The sequence below is a fragment of the Protopterus annectens genome, chromosome 3.part1, assembly GCF_019279795.1.
Source record: "Protopterus annectens isolate FY-2018-M chromosome 3.part1, PAN1.0, whole genome shotgun sequence".
In the NCBI taxonomy this organism is placed as follows: Eukaryota; Metazoa; Chordata; order Ceratodontiformes; family Protopteridae; genus Protopterus; species Protopterus annectens.
The window spans coordinates 137,898,187-137,914,453 of NC_056732.1; the positions used below are offsets into that span (position 1 = coordinate 137,898,187).

Genomic DNA, 16,267 nt, shown 5'->3' on the forward strand with positions numbered 1-16,267 from the left:
GCCCTGGGACACACATTCAGTGAGCTCAACCATGTCTCTCTTTGTAGTCCAAAGAGGTACGTTTCAAGTCATTCACACCAACATGGACTATGACAGTCATAACACCATCTGTTAAGAGACTTTAGTGTGTGCGTGTTGGCAGATTCTAGCACCTGACAAGCAACTTACAGTGACTTTATCCTTGTCTAGCCTGTTGAGAGGCACATCAGTTTCTCACGATAGTCTCCTATGACTAGTATGTTGGGTTTGTGGCTGGCCCTTGGAGTCTGTGACACAGGCGTGTGTGCTGTGTGTGATGCTTGTTGTTGTGGGATGTGATGTGGGTGTGTGTATTTGCTTCGGAGGTCTCTCTTGTTTAGGTATGTTTTTGTTGAGAACCTCTGCATATGTAAGTGCGTGTTGTACAGGTGTGGGTGGTGATAGAGGTGTGGTGTTCGTAGAGTTTGCGCAGGCAACCTTCTCAGTGCCAGATGGTACTGGCTTGTGACTGAGACAGCAAGGATTCTAGGTTCTTAATGTAATTGCATCTCTCACATATTGTGTTCCTGGGTAGTAGTAGTGGGTTGTCCGTGTACATAAGGCAGTTAGTGTATGAGGATGCCCATATCGATCAGACTAGCAGGAGAAACCATAGGAAAAATTGTTTGTCCCTGGTTAGAATCTGTGGTAGAGAGGTCAGGGATAGTAGAGGAGAGTACCTGTAGCTGTGAGTAGGGCTGGATAAAATCAATACAGTAGCTGAAAGTGAGGGCCTTACTTGCACAGAAGTGCTGATAAGGGAAAAAATGCAGCTGAGATGCCTCGCAAAGGGTTAAAAGAGGGCAGAGTTTGTGCGTAACGTGCAAACAAGTACAAACATGTGCAAATGCGAGGTTTAAATACCACAAAAACAAAAGTAAAATAGAAACACTGGAATTAACAAATCAGCCCTAGCTTTAGAAGACAAATTTCCTTAGAAAGGCACTATGAGGTTGACAAGAATTTAGCCAGTGTAATGTCTACCATCTCCTCCCAGGCTGATGTATATTGTATTGTATGCCTTTAAATGCCACTGAAAGCTAAACCAATTTTTACTCTTTTGCTCTTATTGTGGCATTTGTGGTGATGGTAGAATGCTTCTCGAGGCTAAGTTCGTACCACCGTCTGACACAAATGCAAAGAGCTCCATCATGTTTCTCTTCTTTTGGCCCAGGGAGGCATGTTTCAAGTCATTTAAATGCACATATGCCCTGACTGTTTCACGTGTACTTGAAATACAGGATTTGAGTGTTTGCATAATGTGACGAATCCTGGCACCTTCTAGGCAGCTGACCATAACCCTCTTCTTGCACAGCCTGGTGAGTGATGAATCAGTGTCTCGCTGCGGAATTCCCTTTGGCTAAGGTATTGGAGTGTGTGTAGGTTTGTCTTATGGGCATTTGAACAGAGTCCATGCTGGTGTGTCTCTTGGATGTTGTGTTTCATAGTAGGTACTGCCTGTGTTGTGTGTTTGAGGTTACTGGGGGTACTTGTTTCTTAAATTACTTTTTAGAAGCCTTTGTAGTTTTAGGGAGGTTACCTCTAAGAACTTAAGCATATAAAGGTACATCAGTTTTAGTCTGTGTGTGCTTTTAGTTTGGTGGTGTCTGGTACTGACTGCCTCCTTATTTGTCATGAATTTGTATGATATCTTTGCTTTCAGTAAGATTGTTAAGTAGTAGGTGGTTGTCTGCAGACATGGGACAATTGTTACTTGGTATATGGATGCCTGTTTCAACCAGGCTGGCTACAGAGACAGTTGGAAAATGCAAATTCTTGGTTCCAGGTGTTTACTATAGGAGGCTGTAGGGGGACTTGCACCTATGAGGGTTGGAGTTGATTTACTGGATTGCTATCTATCTAAAACAGTCCAAGTCTACACAGTAAGGGCAGTGTGCCACCTAGTGCAAAGCACAGCCTCTCTGCACAATTACTGATTATTTAACAAAACTAGGAATTGGAGGTTGTAAAGAGAAAGAAGGCTCTAAATGCTGCACCTCTGCAGTGTGCTGTGCCACTACACAATGGGCAACATCTTACTGTATTGCCTTTTGTAAGTAAGCAACAATAATTTCAATAGAACACCACAACTAATAGCAATACACTTGAATTTAGCCTTAGTATCAAGAAACAGCCATAACTAAAATGGGAACCTTCTGCCACCTGAAGGAACCAGAGAACTAATTTCAGCAAAAACTGTATTAGCCATGAATGATAAATAGTGATGACCCATCTATCAGCTACTTTCTGGCTACTGCTAATGCTAGTCTCACTGCAGCTTCACTCAGCTAGGAATTTGTGCCCCTTTGCTTCTTGTCTCACCAGAAGAAAAACAGTAGCACTAATTCTAAGCAGATTCTTAAGAAGTGGGGACAGAGTCATTGGTGATCAGCAGTCTCATATAGAGTGTTTGTGGGGTCTGTAGGATTGTTGCAGCTTTCTTCTGGTAGATGTCCTGGATAGTACATGCATCAACCCAGTATAAGAGAGCTAAGCTACATAATGGCCCAAAACGAAACTAGTCTGGGAAGTCCCATGTGCACTGCCTAATGAGAGAAGGGGAGGAATCTATGTTCATGCCCTCCTCTCACCAGGAGGAAAATAATAACACCTAATCCCAAGTTGTCTCCCAAGAAGCAGATTTCAGGCTTTCCAGTGATTTTGTTAGCCTGCCTAAAGGCTACCAATGCCCCATGTGCTTCTTCACTTACCAGGAGTAAAACAGAAGCACTAATCCCAAGCTGATGCCCAAGATGTAGTTTGTAGACTACCAGTGATTGGGAGGCTTGTCCAGATGTTTCTGATTTCAAAAGAGATGGAAGAAAATGGATCACCGCATTTTCAGTAGTGCAATGCATGTGGGAAATCTGAAAGAGAGTAATTGAAGTTTAACTGTCTATGGGAAGGACCTTAATAGTTTCAGCTATAATTTTCACTAGTAAGAGCAGACAAAATGTGACTGGGATGAGCTTTCAAAACAAAATGTAGAAAGAGGGCAGGCCACTCTCCACTGAGTTTAGTAGTACAGCAAGGAAAGGGTGTATGGGAAATGATCTCACAACAGCAGTAGGTCAATGGCAGCTTCAAAAGAATAAAACCTTTTCCTTTCCAGCTAACCTTAGTGCTACTTCTTGGCTTTTCCCACAGACCACCTAAACTTAATCTCTTTGCAGTAAGAGCAAAGGACAGAAAATAAATGATTCTTAACTTGCCCTAAATACTTTAAACTCAAAAGATAAAACTGTTTAAAATACAACAAATGTAAATGCCATAGTCACAATTCAATTTGTGCTCACATAACTACCTGAAACTAAAGGGTGTGTGTGTGTGTGTGTGTATATATATATATATATATATCGATATATATATATATCGATATACATATACTTTCGGCTTTTCCCTGATTGGCAGTGGAGTTTTATGGTGTTGAGTTGCCAGCCCAGCCTTCCACAGAAGGCACACACTCGCACCAAGGGCCAATTTAGTGTGTCCAATCCACCTTCAGCATGTCTTTGGGATATGGGAGGAAAACGGAGCACCCTGGGAGAAACCCCACGCAACCACAGGGAGGACATACAGACTACGCACAGAAGGCACCCCAGCCGAGGATTGAACCGGAGAACCTCTTGCTGTGAGGCGGCAACGTTAACCGCTGCACCACCGCATCCGTTTAAGCATGTGAAAGGGAAGTCCTGTTTACTCCAACTCCTTCCCTCTCAGACAACCGGGCAGTGGTGTGTTTTGTGAAAAAGCAGGACAGTAAAAAGTATGCTTTCTATGCAGAAGAATATGGCTGATGTAGCAGAGGTTCCTTAGAATGGGGCAGCACCATTCAGCAATTTAAGTTATTGAAGAAGTGAATACATTTCCTACATAGTGGAACTGAAAATAAGGCAATCCTGTCTTGTTATGGTGGTGTTGGAATGATGCATTCCAGAATTTGCCTTATTTTGCCATTGTTCTGCTCAGTTCAGCAGGGCAAGAGGGATTGATGGGTCAATGCGTTGTTTGCTATAAAAGAGAAGATACTTTTTTAGGTCTTTTTAGCATTCTATTTGATTACAGAAGTTTTCCAGCTAAAGCTCTTATTTTCTCATGGTTACTAAAACTTTTGGTTTCACGCATGCAGTATTCCAGTGTCTAGGATAGTCCACTGTGTAGCCCCTGTCATTTAGTATGACAGTTCGCTGCACTTCAGAACTTTCTTTTAGATCTTCTCCCATTGTACCTACCCAGGTGAGGTGAATGAAATGGCCAGAAAGCCTTCAATGCTCAGGATTGCTTAGAGGTATTCTCAGCTGGGTGGAGATGTATTTTTAGCCAGCATTTAGCTTGCAGGTGATGCTGATGTATCCTAGGAACCTACATTATTTGGCCTTAGTTAATACACAGTCGGACTGCATGATCTAATGGTGGGAACCCTCCATGGTGGATTCTGTGTATAGCATGCTCTTAAGCAAGAGTGTAGTGATTCTCTCTACAAAATCTAATCAATAATATGGTATCCCTGTATTGTTTTTAAAGATTGGCATTATGATTTGTCAGGAATTTCTCCTTACTGTGATAAATGGCAGTTAAGTACCTAAAAGCAGTTGGGGTGAGGGGTGCAACCCCCATGATGTTCATCGTGCATACAGCTGCAGTAATCACAGATGGGTTTTCTGCCGTCAGGCGGGTCCTCGGTTGGCCGAATTCCAAAGTCTAGGTCCGGCGTCGGTTGTTGTCGCTTTCTTTCCTGACGTCAGTGAGGCAGGGGTATACAAGACACAGCCGACGACATTTTCTTGAGTCTTTTTTGCCGCGCGGTGCCCGAAGCAGAAGCAGTTCGCAAGTGCCGGTCAGCTAGCTCCTGAATTTACGAAAAATTGGAAAGCGAAGTCTTCTTTAAAGCTAAGTACCCCGTTGGGGAAACTTTTCTTGCCTCAGACCGATGTCAGAAAAAGTTAACAATTGTATTCCTTGTGGGAAGCAAATACCGCATAAGGATTTCCATTCCCTCTGCATACCTTGTTTAGGCCCAGACCACGACGTCTCGGGCTGTCGCTTTTGCGCTACTTTCAATAAACGCACTATTAAGCGTCGGGCAGAGTTCGCCCAACACTTTTTTGGTAAAGCCTTTGATTATAAAATGCCGTCGGAGTCTCAGACTACCGTTTTGTCCAGAAAACGCAAGGACAAGGACCGACACGCGAGGTCCGCGGTCCCCACCGACACCACGCCAAAACCGGCTACACGTGGTCCGGTTCTCAGCGAGACGCCTATGCAGTCCCTGACTACCGACGACACTTCTTTGGCAGTGTCTTCTGTAACCGAGACCGCGGGTACCTCGGCCCGTACCCAGACTACAACCACCAAAGCCACTGTGAGCGTTGAGCCTCCTAATGTGGACAGGTCCACTTCCACCCATGGTGTCTTTAGACCCTCATCTTCCTTTTCCATTAAGGCCTTTACTAAGTCCAAATCAGCCAGGCATCCCAAGAGGCCTGTTGCACAGGGCCCATCTCCAGGCCCCATGCCTAAAAAGCAGATGCTTAAAATGGCTGAGGATTTCATTTCTCTTTTCAGGGGTTCCCAACCCCCTCCAGACAAGAGACCCAGAGTGGAGGAAGATTCTCCCTCTTCTGATCTGGGCTCCATTTTTTCAGAACATTCTGATGTAGAGGAACACTCTTACTCCCCTTTTGAAGATTCTGATGCAGAGCAGTCCATTCCTTCTGTATCTCCTCCTGAGGATTTTTCTTTTGGGGAAACCTTGCACACCTTGAGGGAACACTTCCATTGGGAAGGCCAAGACTTTTCTGATTCCAAGAAAAGACTTAGGGAATTTCTTTTGTTACCTCAACACAGACCTCTGGCGATACCTCCTGTCTTGGACATACTTGATGATGTTTATTCGAGGCTTGCCTTAATCCGGATTCCTGACTCCTGCCCCAGTCAAGCCTCATGGGTACTACAGAGTTCCTAACTCTCACCAATTTCTTTACAAAAGCCATAATGCTGACCCTGAAACCATTTCTCAAGGCCCCAAGGGAATGAAGGCCTCTACTGCTAAGAATCCACTACCTTCCGAAGAGAGTCAAGATCCTTAGAAAGGTGGGGAAAAAGGTCTATACCTCGGCCACCCTAGCCATGAGGGCCTTAAATTGTCAGTTTCATATGCTTAAATATCAGCAGTTTCTGTTATCACAATTAAGAAATAAAATGTCTCAACCTGAACAACCAGATTTGAAGGAGTTGCAGGATATGATGCATAGTGCAGAACAAGTGGGTAAACACACCTTACAATGTGGCTATGATGCCCTAGAGGCCTTAAGTAGAGCTGCTGTTACAGGATCAGTCATTCGTAGACATGCCTGGCTTAGGGAACAAATCTTGCCTGATCATGTGAAAGCTAAACTACTAGATGCTCCTTTACAAAAGGATGTGCTATTTGGTACTAATGCTGAGGAGATACTATGGAAAATGGAAGAAAAAGTCAAATCTATGCAAACTGTCAAAGCTTTTCTACAGGTTCAACCACCACATTTTAGCAGAAATTGGCCTTCTAAAAACTGGTCCTTTCCAGCCACGGACAAGCCCCAAAGAGGTAGATACAGGCGCACAAGGGGCAGAGGACAATCACAAGGATCATATAGAGGCAGGCAATGGCAAACTCCAGCACCAAGAGGTAGCGAAGACAGTGCACAACAATACAGGAAACAAACCCAATGACTTCCTCCTTTCCATGCCAAGCAAGTCTCAGCTGACAGCACCCTTGGGAGGAAAGCTGGCATTATTTACAAGAAATTGACATATTGTCACAACAGACAAATGGATCCTGGACGTTATAAACAGAGGCTACAGATTTCATTTTCACACTCTTCCAAAAATGAGAGGCATGCCAAACCTGCCACACAATCAAAGGGCAGAGGCACAACTACAAATTTCAAAGCTCATAGACATGAAAGCTATTCAAGAGGTACCTACTCACGAACAAGGTCAAGGTTTTTATTCCAGGCTATTTCTGGTACCAAGGAAAGGAACCGACTGGAGACCCATTTTGGACTTATCCATCCTAAACACATTCTTACTCGTACCAAAATTCAAGATGCTCACATTACAGCAGCTTCTTCCCATGCTGGGCAAGGAGTTTTAGCTGGTAACACTGGACCTCAAGGAGGCATACCTGCATGTCCCAATCAGACAAAGCTGCAGAAGATATCTCAGATTTCTTGCAGGTTCAATCCACTATCAATTCTCTGCATTGCCCTTTGGCTTATCTACTGCGCCCAGAGTATTCACGAAATGCCTGGCATCAGTAATTGCCTACTGCAGACTTCAAGGGATACAAATTTACCCTTATTTGGACGACTGCCTGATCCAAGCGGACAGCAAGCACATACTTCTGGAACATCTGGCTTCTGTAACACGGTTACTGAATTCTCTGGGATACACAATCAACAAAGAGAAATCCAGGCTAACACCATCTCAGAAAATAATTTTCCTGGGTGCCAACTTGGACACAAACACCCAGATGGCCTATCTTACGCCAGAAAAACAGGGGCAACTAACTCAGTACTTCAAAATACTAGCAAATTGTACCAGGCTTACTGCAAGGAAAATCCTGCAGGCTCTGGGCTTCATGGCATCTTGCATTCTTTTAATCCCATGTGCAAAGTTGTATATGAGGAAACTTCAATGGTACCTAAAAAACCTATGGTCTCAACACAGCCACAGTTTGGAAACAATAATACCAATAATTCCATGTTTGCAAAAGGAATTTCTATGGTGGGCCCAAGCATGTCAAACAAACACAGGTCTCCCATTCTGCAAGCCTCAAGCAAATCAAGTCATCACAACAGACGCCTCAGATTATGCCTGGGGGGCGCACATGACAGACAGGTGCATTCAGGGCAAATGGTCCCAAAAGGAAAAGCACCTTCACATCAATCAAAAAGAAATGCTAGCAGTGATAAATGCAATTACAGCTTTCAAGGACCTCCTGCATCCAGGACAATTATTGATAAGAACAGACAACACCACAGTAATGTGGTACATAAACAAGGAGGAACACATTCATACCCCCTGTGCAGACTAGCCATGACACTTTGGAACTTGGCTCTGGAATGGCAAATCGAACTTCAAGCACAGTACTTGCTAGGTTTGGAAAACACGCTGGCAGACAATCTAAGCAGAAATATGACAGATCCACACGAATGGAAGTTGCATCCTCAAGTGTTTACAAAGATAATCCAAGCGTGGGGAGGCCAGACATAGATCTCTTCGCCTCCCACAGGAATCATCAATTGGAAAAGTTTTGTTCAAGGACCTTTCATCCAAAGGCCTGGAGAGTGGACGCCCTTTCATTCAGTTGGACAGCATGGACAGTTTACGCTTTCCCACCTCTGCCTCTTCTGCCCAAGGTGCTCTTGAAAGCAAGAGCAGACAGACCGAAGATGATACTGATTGCTCCAGACTGGCCAAGACAACACTGGTACCCACTCCTGAGGAGCCTAACACATACTCCTCCCTGGTCCCTACCTCTAATGCCTCTTCTGCTAACTCAGCACAGCTACAAATCTCTTCACAGTCAGCTGAAAACACTCAATCTCGCTGCATGGAAAATTCCTTAACACCACAACAGACCCTACTCCCCAAAGAGGTGCAGGATGTCATTTTGGAGGCCAGAAGGCCATCTACTAGAAAGGCTTACTCCACAAAATGGAAACGGTTTTGCTCTTGGAATGAGAAAAAAGGCCAGGACCCTAGAAAACTGAATTTGCCTCAGGTATTACAGTACCTAGCTGAGCTGCTGAACAGTGGACTTTCATTTTCCTCCATAAAAATCCATGCCTCAGCCATTTCTGCAGAATTCAACACGGATCCACCCTTATTCTCTCACCCACTCTTAAGACAGTTCCTCAGAGGGGCTAAGAATATAAGACCACCAAGGAAACAACCAATGCCAGCCTGGGATCTTAATTACATTCTAGAAAAATTAACATTGCCTCCTTTTGAACCAGCTGCCTCAACAGATTTGCAATATTTGTCCTGGAAAACAGCTTTCCTTCTGGCCATTACCTCAGCTCGTAGGGTTTCGGAACTACAAGCCCTCATGGCTGTGCAGCCCTTTCTCATCTTCCATCAGGACAGGGTTTCCCTTCGAACCAACCCGTCATTTATGCCTAAAGTGGTATCCAGGGTAGCTTTAAATCAAGCCATACACTTACCTACCTTTTACCCCAATCCTCAAAACAAAGGGGAAAGGCTGCTTACCCTCCTTAGACATCCATAGACAGCTACGTTATTATTTGGACAGAACAAAGCCTTTCAGGAAATCAGAACAACTTTTTGTGTCCTATGCTGTAGGAGCTCAAGGGAAGCCAGTTACCAAACAGACAATTTCAAAATGGATAGGCCACTGCATACGGTTTTGTTACTCCTATCATGGAAAATCTGTCCCTACAGGCATCCGATCCCACTCCACAAGGGCCACAGCTACCTCTACAGCCTTCCTCAGAGGAGTTCCTACCAAAGATATTTTGGAGGCAGCCACTTGGAGTTCTGTACATACCTTCACAAAACACTACCACCTGCCTTTATATTCCAAAACTAGAGCAGGCTTTGCCACTGCTGTGTTGCAGGGCATTCTGGCTCATCCCAGTTCCACCTAGTGCCTACCACCCTGTGCGTAGCTTTGGGATTCTACCCATCTGTGATTACTGCAGCTGTATGCACGATGAACATAGTACAGTTTTGTACCTACCATAAATGTAGATGTTCGAGTGCTAATACAGCTGCAGTACAGTTTCCTCCCTCCTTCCCCTCTTGGTAAAGGCCTAGGGCCTAACCCCTCTTCATACAACCTGATTGGGTTATCCTTCTATAGTATATTTGCTTGCAACTACTGATTTTTGATTATATTGCATTGCATGTATATAAATATTATTTATGTATTGCCTTCCTTCTGGGGGCACCTGACATCTGGGGCAAGAAAGACTGAAGAAAATGGCGTCGGCTGTGTCTTGTATACCCCTGCCTCACTGACGTCAGGAAAGAAAGCGACAACAACCGACGCCGGACCTAGACTTTGGAATTCAGCCGACCGAGGACCCGCCTGACGGCAGAAAACCCATCTGTGATTACTGCAGCTGTATTAGCACTCGAACATCTACATTTATGGTAGGTACAAAACTGTACTTTTAGGAGTGTGGAAGGTACACTTTTGAGGTGATTTTTCTTATTTCAAATGCCAGTTTAAGAAATGTTGCTCTTTTGTGATAACACTTGTGTGTTGATCAGATAAGAACTGCATTTTTGTTACGGAGCCTATATGGTTGAATTCATACTCTCCACCAGTATCAATCCAGTTTTTCTCCAAAGATCACACACTTTGGGTATCCACCATTGGTACTGGTGCACACTTTTGACATCACATGCCAACTGCGTTAGGGCTTTTAGTCCTTCAGATTACCATTATTTCTGAAGATTAAATTTATAAGATGTCCAGCTTGGTGCTTTAGTGAACAGTTACCCTTATTTTAAGCTGATTAAGCGATTGTATAACTTCCAAATAACTGTATTATCTTAAGGGACAGCACATAATCATGTACAGCCACAGATGCCATTATTTCAACCCTTTACCAAAGTGAAAGAGAATTTTTTGACTTTGCTGCCATATGTTTTGCAAGAATTGAAAGCTTTTCATTTGGGAATTGTTTAGTTTTTTCTTTGTGCAGAAAAATGTTGAGACCATAGCCCCCTCTACAAATAGTAAGTTTAGAAGTTAGGCTAAGGTTTTAGCCCTTTTAGGCCTGCAGGTGTAAAGTTCAAACTCTACTAGTATGTGCTCAAGCCTTTATCAGGCATCTGCAGATGTTGAGGTACATCTGTCACTGCAACATTGATGTCTGGTACATTATGTAGTTGCCTCTTGGATGTTCATTGGGTGATTGTGGGCAACTGGCTTGATCAAGAGAAGTGTTGACATACTCAAGAATAAGGCTTCCTTGGTATTTGGCCTTTTCCATTATGAGTACCATAATGTACATTTGAGGTAAGTATCAGCTGGTACAGTTTAAGTAAAACTAATGAGTTTTGATAAGGAGTACAAGTGACTGGAACTGAGATTAAAAATATGTTTTCACTTCTTAATTATGTGCATTTATCTCCTTGATGACAGGTATGCAAAAATACACATCCCAATCATTGCATCAGTTTCTGAACATCAACCTACTACTTGGGTGTCCTTCTTTTTTGACTTGCACATTCTGGTATGCACTTTCCCAGCAGGACTGTGGTTTTGTATAAAGAATATCAACGATGAGAGAGTATTTGGTGAGTGACATTCCTTTTGTTTCTGTTGTATTCCTTGTGTTTTTAATTAGAAGTAGTGTTGAGCTCTATTCTTTTACACAGAGCTGTTTAGTTAACTGGCTGTGACAGTAATGTGTCTGCCTAAAGAAAAAGGTCAAACAGTTGCATGGCAATAGCCTAATATTTGTTTTACATTGGATGCCATGCAGTACTTTTTAATTGCTGCCCTCTTCACCACTTACTGTCTTCATCTGAGGTCTACATTATCCATTACATCCACTAAAGCTAAGATCCTCATTTACTCTGGTAGTCTTAAGAGGTTAGTTTAATTTTGCTAGAAACCAGGTAAAGACTTCCTGATTTTTTCCTGTCTGTCTTTTTATTTGAATCTCTTACCTTTAATGTCTTCTAGAAGTCAACTGAAGTGATTTGTCAGTGATGCAACAAGCTTAGATGTTCATCGTGTTTCACTGTTGCAGTCCTAACAAATGGGTTATCCGGCCCCCAGTAGCCCTCAGTCGGCCAGAATACCAAAGGTAAGTAAAAATGACATCTGTTGTAAAGGACGTCAGGGTGTCCAATACAAAAAGAGGCAGCCAACGTCACTTCCTCAGTCTTCCTTGCCGCGGATCCCGAAGCAGAAGCTTTTCATGGACGAGTGCCGTTTGGCAGTTTACCTTTGGTTTCAGACTGCAAGAGCTGAGGTCTACTACAGCTAAGTACCCTGTTGGGGATCCTCTTTTCTTGCCTTAATGAATGTCAGAAAAAGTTAATTGCCTTACCTGTGGAAAGTAGATTCCCCATAGAGATTTTCATTCCTATTGCATTATTTGTTTAGGCCTTGACCATGACATTCCCACGTGTGATCTCTGTGCCTCCTTTAATCCACATACTATCCACCGTTTGGCTAAGATTTTGGCTAGGCATTTTGCAGTTTAGCCTAAGTTCATTGGTGTGACGTCCATCGGCCTTCAGGCTTCGGATGTTCCGAAGAAATGTAAGGCTAAGGACCGCGACATGCCTCAGAAAATGAAGTCCTCGGATGAGGGTAAGTTGGGCGTCAGTCAGGTGGTAGCCCGTGAGATGCCTTTGCAGTCCGCAAATGTACAACTGCAGGCCTTGATTGAGTCTGAGTCACTTAGGCCTTCAGCCTCCGTTTTGCCTTCCAACCTGTCGCCGGTCGCTTCTTCTGCTAGAGCCGCTAAGCTGATTCCGGTGTCAGAGGCCTCCATTTTGCATTCGGGCAGCAAACTTCTTCCTTCAACCTCTGCTGCAGCTTTGGCGGTTGCCAGGCCTCCCGAGTCCTTCAGGCTTGCAGGTAAATCTTCCATTTGTAAGCCTGTGAAAAGGCAGGCTCCAGCTGCTTCTCATTCCCCCTCAGTCCCAAATGGTTAAAATGGCTAATGATTTGTTGACTCTTATTAGGGGTTTTCAGCCTCCTCCTTCTAAAAGGAGTAGGGATGTTTCTCCTGAGGTTTTGTCCTGCTCAGGTTCTGATTCTTCCAGCATTTCTGCTGAGGACTTTTCTCAGGCTTTTTCTCCTTTTGAGGATTCAGATGCAGAGGAGTCCATCCCTTTGGCCTCTCCAACAGAGGATTTCTCTTTTGGTGATACTTTAAATACCCTCAGAGAACATTTTAAATGGGAAAGTCAGGATTATCCCCAATCCAAGAAACGGATTAGGGAGTTTCTGATTTTTACCTCGGCAGAAGCCTCTTGCTATACCCCATGAGTTGGAAGTTGTTGTTTTTCTGGAAAATTCTTAGTCTCCAAATTCGGTTTCTCCTGCTCCCAGGAAACCTGACAGGTACTACAGGGTCTCTGATTCTCATCGGTTTCTTTTCAGGAATCCGTTGGTGGATCCAGAGGTTATTTCTCAGGGCCCTAAAGGAGTTAAGGCCACTGTCACCAGGAATCCAATTCCCTCTGACAGGGAGTCTAGGAACCTAGATAGGTGGGGCAAGAAGGGTTTGTACCTCTGCCACCTTAGTTATTAGGGCTACCAATTGTCTATTTCATATGCTGAAGTACCAGCAGCACACCTTGGAGGCTGTTAAGTCTAGGATAGCAAGTGTACCTCTTTTGGCAGAGAGTAAAGACATGCAGGATTTACTGAATTCCGCCTGTCTGGTCAATAAGCATTCTTTACATTGTGGTTTTGACATCCTTGTGGCCTCCAGCAGGGCTACGGTTACTGGATTTGTTATTAGAAGGCACGCTTAACTAAGAGAACAGCCTCTTACAGAACCTGTCAAGGCTAGGCTTTTGGATGTACCTTTGCATAAAGACAGTCTTTTTGGCAGCAAAGCAGAGGAGGTACTGAAGAAGGTGGAGGATAAGGCCAGTCCATGCAAACTGTTAAGGATTTTCTGCAAGTTCAACTCCCTCGCTTTAGCAGGAATTACCCTTCCAAGAGTTGGACCTTTCCTGATATCAGCAGACAGAACCGTTCCAGGACTAGAGGTTACAAATCTTATAGGGGGCGGGGGGGGGGCTACCCCTCAAAGGTCTAGGCGTTGGCAGGCTTCCACTTCTAAAGGGAGAAGCTCCAAGCTTGCGCTTCAATCAAAACACTCTCAATGACTTTTTACAACTTCTGCCTGATGTTCTTAGTGTTTCACTGTTGCGGTCATCACATTTGGGTTATCTGCTTGCAGGTAGCCCTCAGTTGGCCTGATTTTCAAAGTCTTGGGTCTTGCATCGCTTGCTGTCTCGTCTTCCATGACTGCAGGTAGTCAGGGGTATAAAGCATGCAGCCGACGCCATTACATCAGTCTTTCTTGCCGTGTGGTGCCCGAAGCCAAAACAGTTTGCAAGTGCCGGTCGGCGTACTCCTGAAATTTTCATTTTCAGATCCGAAGGCTTCAACAGACCTAAGTACCCCATTGTGGAAACTTTTTCTTGCTCTAAACCAATATCAGTAAAAGTTAACCATTGTATTTCTTGTGGAAAGGAAATATCTCATAAAGATTTTCATTCGTACTGCATTCTTTGCTTAGGCCTAGACCACGACGTCCCTCGCTGTCGGTTTTGTGCCTTATTCAAACTTCGAACTATTCGTCATCGGTTCATTTTCGCATCTAAATATTTTGTTACTCTGTTCAGTTATCCAGAAATGGCTTCAGTAAGCCACCCGACTACCGACATTCCAAAAAAACGCAAAGATAAAGACCGAGATAGGCCGCATAGGTCCAAAGCTGCCGACGATGCTTCAGTTACGCTAGTTGCCAGTTCGCCGGTACTCTGTGAGGCGCTTTCACAACCCCTGATACCCGCTACTTTAGATTCGCAGGCCTCTACTGAGACCCATTCGGAGTCCGGTATGCCACGAGATGCTTCTTAGACTGGAACCTGGATGTCTTTACCTTGGATGGGTCCGGAGCCGCTGTGCAAGCACCGGCTTCTGAGGGTGTATTCAGGCCTACTGACTTGCATATTAAACCAACGCCATCTTCTTCTTCAAGGCCTAAATCTCGATCCACGAATAGAAAACCAATGCCCTGACCACATGGTTAGGCCATTATGCCTAAAAAAACAAATAGCTGAAGACCTTATTACTCTAAATTGGGGGAAGCCACCCTTCTCCCTCTGAGACCTAGAACTGATTTTACTTCCAATTCTTCTGATCAGGATTCTGACATTTCTGGGGGGGTTTTCTGATGACCAAGAGTTGCCCTTATCTACTTATGAGGATTTTGATGCAGAGGACTCCATTCCCTCTGCTTCCCCTCCAGAGAATTTCTCTTTTGGTGAAACTTTGCATACTCTTAGGGAGCATTTCCGCTGGGAAAGCCAGGATTACTCTGACTCCAAAAAGAGGCGTAGGGAATTCTTACGCCTACCTCGACACAGGCCTTTAGCTATCCTTCCTGTACTGGACATTGTAGATGATACCTTCTTGGAATCTAGCCTGGCTCCTGACACTTTACCCCCGACTCCCAGAAAACATGACTGGTATTTGAGTACTGACTCTCACAAGTTCCTCCTTTAAGAATCCTACTGCAGATCCTGAGACCATTTCACAGGGACCCAAAGGCATTAAGGCTACTTCTGCCATAAACCCTACCCCCTCTGATAGAGATTCCAGGGCCCTGGACAGATGAGGTAGGAAGGTTTACACTTCTGCAACTTTAGCCATTAGGGCATTAAACTGCCAGTTTCATATGTTAAAGTATCAGCAGCATATTATTGGATTGCTTAAACAGAAAATGATGTTGATTACTGACTGTGCTGAAAATAAAGAATTGCAGGATTTAATGTGTTCTGCTGAACAAGTTGGAAAACCTACTTTGCAATGTGGTTTTAATTCATTAGAGGCATCTTGCAGGGCTGCTGTCACTGGGTCTGTACTTAGAAGGCATGCTTGGCTTAAGGAGCAAACTTTGCCAGATCAGCTAAATTACTGGATGCTCCCTTAAACCAAGACCGCCTGTTTGGCAACCAAGCTGAGGAAGTACTTAAAAAGATGGAGGAAAAAGCTAAATTTATGCAAACTGTTTTAAGATTTCCTGCAAGTACAAACTCCCAGATTTAGTAGCACTGGCCCTCTAAGAATTGGTCCTTTCCTGCCTCTTCCAGGCATTCTCAGTCCAACCCAGAACCAACAGACCACCCAGGCCTCAGTCTCAGGGTACTCACAGGCCAAAGCATTGAGGGGCTCCCATTTCCAAAGCTGGAAGTAGTAAGACACCCCCCTATGGTAAACTGTCACAATGACGTAACTTTAAACCTTTCCAAGCCCTGCTCAACTGACTGTCCCTTTAGGGGGAAAGATCGCCCTGCATGCAAAAAACTGGGGGCTCATTACCCAAGACAAATGGGTTTTTAATATAGTTTCCCAAGGATACAGATTTCACTTGCACTCCTTAATGTGGAAAAATCGAAAATGGTACCATCCAAGGAGATAACATTCCTTGGAGCGAGTCTGAACAAAGTCGCCCAGATGTATCTCACC

The 16,267-nt window shown here is 44.2% G+C and overlaps 1 protein-coding gene across 1 annotated transcript in view; it reads left to right on the forward strand.

Annotated features, from left to right (window-relative positions):
• The window catches only part of STT3B (STT3 oligosaccharyltransferase complex catalytic subunit B), a gene marked incomplete in the record, with an annotated part of 781,351 nt that overhangs the window by 435,316 nt on the left and 329,768 nt on the right, over nt 1-16,267 (forward strand). The window contains 1 exon segment of the mRNA XM_044066668.1: nt 11,180-11,334. Coding sequence (XP_043922603.1) covers nt 11,180-11,334 — 155 coding nt within the window.